The sequence below is a fragment of the Myotis lucifugus genome, unplaced genomic scaffold (assembly GCF_000147115.1).
Source record: "Myotis lucifugus unplaced genomic scaffold, Myoluc2.0 scaffold_145, whole genome shotgun sequence".
In the NCBI taxonomy this organism is placed as follows: domain Eukaryota; kingdom Metazoa; phylum Chordata; class Mammalia; order Chiroptera; family Vespertilionidae; genus Myotis; species Myotis lucifugus.
Window position 1 is genome coordinate 1836084 of NW_005871193.1, and position 6845 is coordinate 1842928.

At 54.2% G+C, this 6845-nt stretch overlaps 1 protein-coding gene across 1 annotated transcript in view; it reads left to right on the forward strand.

Annotated features, from left to right (window-relative positions):
- RASSF5 (Ras association domain family member 5) overlaps nt 1–5431 on the forward strand; it is a 61687-nt gene extending 56256 nt beyond the window's left edge. The window contains exons 4-6 of the mRNA XM_023758996.1: nt 733–1030; nt 1706–1821; nt 3211–5431. Coding sequence (XP_023614764.1) covers nt 733–1030; nt 1706–1821; nt 3211–3363 — 567 coding nt within the window. The 3' untranslated portion in view covers nt 3364–5431. The remainder of the gene's footprint in view (nt 1–732; nt 1031–1705; nt 1822–3210) is intronic.
- The last annotated feature ends 1414 nt before the right edge of the window (nt 5432–6845 follow it).

Below are 6845 nucleotides of genomic sequence, written 5' to 3' on the forward strand. Positions count from 1 at the left end.
TCCCATCTCTGGCTCTTCCACTTGTTCACTTGTGACTTTGGGAGACTTTCTTAACTTCTCTGAGTTTTACGGTAAAAGGGAGATACAGTGACCGAGGGCCTGGCATAGGTTGGCCCCCAGGAAGCCCTGGACAAGGCGTGTTCGCAGCCCCTCTTAATTGCACAGGTACAGCCTGTGTCTGGGGACGCTCCCTTGGGTTGGACAGAGCTCAGGAGTGGGGGTGGGGGGGGGGTGCCCACTTGGTGCCAGGCTCAGAAAGGCCATCTTCAGTGGGGAGGGGAGGAGAAAGCAGGAGAACCCTGCCCCCTGCTGGTGGCTGACAGCAACTGGTTCTTTGGGGCTTCAACCAAATGAGGCCCCAGGAAATCCAGTCACAGATGGGCCTGGGTTTGTCTTACAGGCTGTGGGTTTTAGAAAGAGGCCGCTCAGACCCTGCCTCTTAGAGTGGGGACTCGCCTAAGGCAATTGGCATCTGGCTGGTGGCAGATTTGGGGCAGGCAACTCTGGGACAAAGCTACAGCTGCCCCAAATATCCTTTCTGGTAGCTACATACTGTAGGCCTTCTTGGGGCCCACTGGGCACCCCTAGGTTAGAGGAGGCAGGAAGGAACTCAGGGAGCCAGGTGGGGGGGGGCTGCCCGGGGCGAAGTGCAGCCCCTGGGCCCAGGGGCAGTGGCAAGGACCATGCCAGACAGACTCGCCCTGACCCCATCTGCCGTCCCCCCACTGGCAGAGTGAAGACGGCACCTACACAGGTTTCATCAAAGTGCATTTGAAACTTCGGCGGCCGGTGACGGTGCCTGCTGGGATCCGGCCCCAGTCCATCTACGACGCCATCAAGGAAGTGAACCTGGCGGCCACCACGGACAAGCGGACGTCCTTCTACCTGCCGCTCGACGCCATCAAGCAGCTGCACATCAGCAGCACCACCACGGTCAGCGAGGTCATCCAGGGGCTGCTCAAGAAGTTCATGGTCGTGGACAATCCCCAGAAGTTTGCACTTTTTAAGCGGATACACAAGGACGGGCAAGGTATGAGAGTGGAGGCTCCGCCCCAGAGACCACCTTCCTAACTGTCTGTGTCCCCACTAACCCGCCAGGCCCGGGGAGGAGTGGCCATCCGTGAGGCCAGGCCATCCGCGTGCAGCAGGTCTGTGGCCCACGCGTGCTGGGTGGGAGCTGATGCCCTCCCTGTGCCCCTCGCTCCATATGTGACTTCAGGAAACCCACACCCAGGCTCCCACCTCCTAATCTGGGATGAGAGGGAACCCGCCCCACTGCTCCTAATCTTTTGGGAGATGACGTGAATGGAAACATGCTTCCCCCTCACACCAGAGATGAAAGGTTACTCCCCGTGTATTCTTGTTGTTGTTTTAATTGATTTCAGAGAGGAAGGGAGAGGGAGAGAGAGATAGGAACATCAATGATGAGAGAGCTGCCTCCTGCACGCCCCCTACTGGGGATCGAGCCCACAACCCGGGCATGTGCCCTGACTGGGAATCGAACCATGATCTCCTGGTTCATAGGTCAACGCTCACCCACTGAGCCACCGCGGCCAGGCACTCCCCACGTATCCTTGTCAGGTTCATTCTGTGGTTGAAGGGACCACTCCATCTGTTATCAGCACCGCTCTGTCCAGTTCCCCACCCAAGCAGGGCCCGCCCCTCTCCCGGCCCAGCTCCAGCCCCCCTCTCGGTTTGCTCGCAGTGCTGTTCCAGAAGCTCTCCGTGGCCGACTGCCCCCTCTACCTGCGCTTGCTGGCCGGGCCCGACACGGACGTCCTCAGCTTTGTGCTCAAGGAGAACGAGACTGGAGAGGTGGAGGTAGGCCTGGGCCCTTTGCAGCTGCACAGACGCAGCCCCAGGGCACCGCGGGTGGCGCAGGGGTATGTCCTCACTGCCCAGCACAGGTGTGGCAGGAAAATGGCTGGAGGAGTTGAGCTGGGGTGAGTGCGGGGCCCAGGTTCAGGGTGTAAGCCAGGTTGGCAGCGCCCAGGGTGAGGCGAGTCCGGGCCTGCGTCTGGCAAGGGCTGTGGAAAGAGGATTTCATGGGCTTCATTTCTGAGAGCTCAGATGGACGGGCACTGGCAACTCCCTGGGTAAACTCGGGTGGTTTCGCTCCGGGGTGGCCTGAGGGCCCAGCAAGCACCACTGAGAGGTGTTTGAGCCTTTTGTCTCCCCTGGTTCTTAAACATTGACCTCGCTCCCCCTAGAGAGTCTGGTGGTATAAACGGGTGCACCCAGACAGTGCCCCAGAGCTGGGACGCTGGGAAGGCGGAGACATGTGACAGAGAGTGTTTGTCACACTGTGCTCAGTGGAGGCCTAGGGCTTGGCAGAGCAGTCTTGGGGTCCCTTTGGAGATTTGGGGGATCTAGGCAAGTGGGGCTCTGTCCCTTCTCCCCACGTCACCCAGGCAGGTCTGGTTGTTTGGAAAAGTGTTCCACTGGAAAGGCTGGTGCACTGCTGGCCCAGGGGACAGCTCGCAGGCCTGGGGTTCCGAGGCCTGGGCTCTGCTTCTAGCTCCGCCGCCTCCAGTTCTGTGACCGTGGTTACTCCACCTTCCCTGCGTGGACCTGTTTTCTACCTATGCAATGTGGGGATGGAACCAGATGAACCCCACAACTCCTATGTGCTCCAAACCCCTGGCCCCCAGGGGCCTCAGCTCCTAGGTCAGCCTGAGAAGCCAGGTCCCGTCCGGGCAGGCCTGGGCCAGCGAGGCTCTGCAGAGCTTTGCGGGTTATGTTCTCTCATTATCTGCTCTGCCAGCAGATGAGGAAACAGGCTGAGAAGGGTGGGGTGAGGAGCTCAAGGTCACAGGGTGATTCAGGCTGAAATCCAGCCTCCTGAGCCCAAGTCCAGCTCTCCTCCAAATGCTGAGGGTCTGCATGTGGGGAGCCTCCTGTCACCCACAGACAGCTGGAGCAGACCAGCCGGGGCCCGGTTAAGATCTCAGCTGCTACAGAGAACATTTAAGATTACTGACTAATAATATTGATAATCGGCTCATGGATAACTTCTTGCTGGTGATATATGAGGATTTGAAAATGTGTTGCTAACATGACATGGGAAACCCAAGCTTTGCTCACTGCACCTGCCTGTTCAGTAGCGGACTGTGCGCAGCTGTGAGCCGGAGGCAGCAGGGCCCCTCGGGTCGGGCGACTTCTAACCCGTCTCCTATTGTTTTCTCCCTGCATCTCCCTCTCGCTGCGCAGTGGGATGCCTTTTCCATCCCTGAGCTCCAGAACTTCCTAACCATCCTGGAAAAAGAAGAGCAGGACAAAATCCAACAAGTGCAGAAGAAGTACGACAAGTTTAGGCAGAAACTGGAGGAGGCCTTGAGAGAGTCCCAAGGCCAACCTGGCTAACCGGTCCTGCTTCCTCGCTCCCAGCGCCCACGGATTTATTTTTATTATTAATTATTATTTTGCAACAGACACTTTTTCTCAGGACACCTCTGAGGGATGCGTGTGTGCCCACCAGCATCCCAGGTGCAGCGCAGTCTCTGGCGGACACGTGTGTGTACGGGGCTGGGTCCTGCCTAGGGCCGCGCAGCACCCGTCTGCACCTGCCAAGTGGCACTTGTGCGAAGAGCAACCGGCGTCCTCCCGCAATCTGCAAGCCTTTCACAAACCAAATAGTTGCCTCCTTTATTTCTCCTTTGTGTGCCACCCACAGGATCTTATTTATGAGTTAAAAGCTGTAGCATATTCCTTTAGCAGGTCTGAGCTAAGTTCCCGAAAGCAGGATGATGCTCATAAAAGGATTGTCCCGCACTGGCCCCGGGTCAGAAGGACCAGGGCTGAGGTTGGCTCAGAGATTTCTGGGGAAGCTGCGGCCTGGCCCTGGCCCTCATTGCCGGAGCCTGTGCACATGGGAGCCCAAAGGCATATGTACACCTGCGTATGTGTGGTGCTTTGCCGCGTCTTTGTCAACAACTGTTTGTTCTTCAGTTACAACTGTATTTATACTGCCATCGTCCGCGTGTTTCCACCAAGGAAACCGGATACTCGCCATTTTAGACGTCTCCTGCTAGCACGGAAATCAGGCAGCCAGAGGAAGCCAAAGAGCTTGCGGAGAAACGTGTCCGAGTGTCTGCAGCTTTCCATCAGCGAGAGAACAGGGAGGCCTGGCTGCCTTGGCCCTGGGCCTCCAGCACAGCCTCTCCTGGATGGGGGCATGGAATCCGGCGCTGCCAGAGGCGCGGCCTTGATTTCAGGGGAACTTCCCACCCAGCCACGTGGTCCTCTGTGTTCTGAAGCACGGGCCGGCCAGCGGCACTGCGCTCAGCGCTCAGCGAGCGTGGGGCTGGCCTCCCGCTGACCTCCCCGCTGACCTCAGTGCCTTTTTGTTTCCAGAGAGACGGGAGCAAGGAGCTTGTCGGAAGCTTTGCTGCTGGCTTGTTCCTGCCAGGAAGTGGGCCACAGCGGTGTGGGAGACGAGGCCCGGAGCCCTCCCTCTCCGTGTGGGGTCAGGGGTCAGGGGTCAGGGTCAAGCCTTCTTCCCATCGAAGTTCCTGGGCTTTGATTCCCAGAAGAGATGTCAAACCACATTGACAGGGCGGATCCGATTCCGGGCTCTCGCTTGCACTGGCTCCTTGTTTCAGCCTAAACTTAAGTACACTAGCCACACAGCACGAGCACGTAGCCGGATGCAGACACTCCAGTGCTGAGGGAGAAAGACGTAACTTCCAAAGCAGGGCAGGTTTTTCAATCAGGCCTCTGAGAGACCCTTTCTTCGACATCCTCTGCCTTCCCCAGTCCCTCTGGGGTTGGTTCAAGCCTCGGTTCCTCGTGCAGCCTCGCTGAGCCCACACTGCCCTGGTCCCACAAGGAATGCTGACCCTTCATCGTACAGACTCTGCTCGTCTTCAGAGCTGCAGCAGCCAAACGGGCTGGCAGCGTGAGAAGATTTTAAATCACAGAACCCTATGGCCTGCCATCTCATGCTCAGCCTTAGCACCCCCCCTCCCCGGAAAGCCTCCCTCCTGCTGTGTAGTTCAGGGAGCGCCGCGTCCTTTCCCTTCACGCTGCATGTCTCTACCACGGATAGAAGGCACGGCTCCTGCTGCAACGCTGTGAATGCTGCTGAGAACCTCCTGACGGGGGTGGCTGCTTTATTTTTGGAAAAGAAAACAAAACTCATGTACATGTATACCATAAAGGCATATACTATGTATGAAGAGATAGGGGTGTTTATGCAACAAGAACGTTATGAGGAAACGCAGACTTCATCTGAAGCACCGTTAACCCAGGACCCAGGGTCCGAGCCTCCGAAAACAGGATGGACCAAGAACCCCCCCCTCCCCGGGGAGGGCGTGACTGCTGGTAGTGCCTTCTATCCTCCTGTTTCCCAGTGTGTTTGTTTTGAGGATATTTTCTCTTTAAATGTCTTTCTTATATGGGTTTAAAAAAATAAAGTTCGTTGCAAAAGTAATTCAGACTGGAGACCTCTTCCTTGAACTTGACCTTCTCGTGGGCCTTGGGAGCCGGGAGGGCGGTGGGAACCGAGACAGCACACACTTCTTGGCAGTGTCAGGTTTTCTTTGCCAGCGGACAGAAGCGTGAAGCTCCTGTTCAAATAACCTTGAGGAAACGGTCCAAACACATGGCTGGAGAGTGCTGCTAGGTGACCGGCTACTCGACATCCCCACAGAGCAGGGGAGGAAAGATGGGGAGTTAGAAAGAGAAGGGCGTTCTGGAGCTGAGGAGGATTAAACTCCAGGACCAGCTACTGAGGTAAGCAATGATTCTTCTATTTCTTTTTTCTGCTTCCAGTTTTATTTTTTATGATTCAAGTATAATCGACACACAACATACTAGTTTTAGATGTGCAACACATGGTGATTTGCTATTATATACCTTTCAAAGCGATACAGTAAGTCTAGTAACCATCCGTAACCGTACAAGGCAGTTATGATACCGACTATAGTCCCTGTGTTGTACATTCCCATGAATTATTTTATAACTGGAAGTTTACAACTCGTTCTCCTTCACCTTTGTCATCCATCCCTCCTCTCCCTCTCCTCAGGCAACCATTAGTTTAATCTCTGTATCTATGAGTCTGTTTCTGTTTTGTTTTTGTAGATTCCCCATATATGTGAAATCATACAGTATGTCTATTTAGCATGATGCCCTCTCAGTCCATCCATGTTGTCAGAAGTGGCAAGATTTTATTCTTTTTTATGGCTAATATTTCATTATATGTATTATGCCTTTATCCAGCTGTCTATCAATAGATACCTAGGTTGCTTCCATGTCTTGACTATTGTAAATAATGCTGCAATGAACACAGGGGTGCATATATCTTTTTAAATTAGCTTTTTTGTTTTCTTCAGATAAACACCAGAAGTGGGATTGCTGGGTCATATGGTAATTCTACTTTTAGTTTTCTGAGGAACCTCCATATTGCTTTGCAGAGTGGCTGCACCAATCTGCATTCTCACAAGCAGGGGATGGGGGTTCCCTTTTTTTTTTCGTTTTCCCTTTTTTAACTATATTTTTATTGATTTCAGAGAAGGGAAAAGAAGAGAGAGAGAAACATCAATGATGAGAGAGAATCATTGATCAGCTGCCTCCTGCACGTCCCACACTTTGAATCAAGCCTGCAGCCCAGGCATGTGCCCTGACCGAATTGAACCATGGCCTCCTGGTTCATAGGTCGACACTTAACCACTGAGCAACACCGGCTGGGCATCTCTGTTTCTTTTAAAAAGTGAGATGAGAAAGAAAAAAAGAAGTTGAAGTATAACTTTTTTGATGCTACAACCTGAAGAACCCTAAAGGGATTCAGCTCAGCCCTTTCTCCCTCCAATTTTACAGGAGAGTTTCGGCCACAGACGTGACTTCCG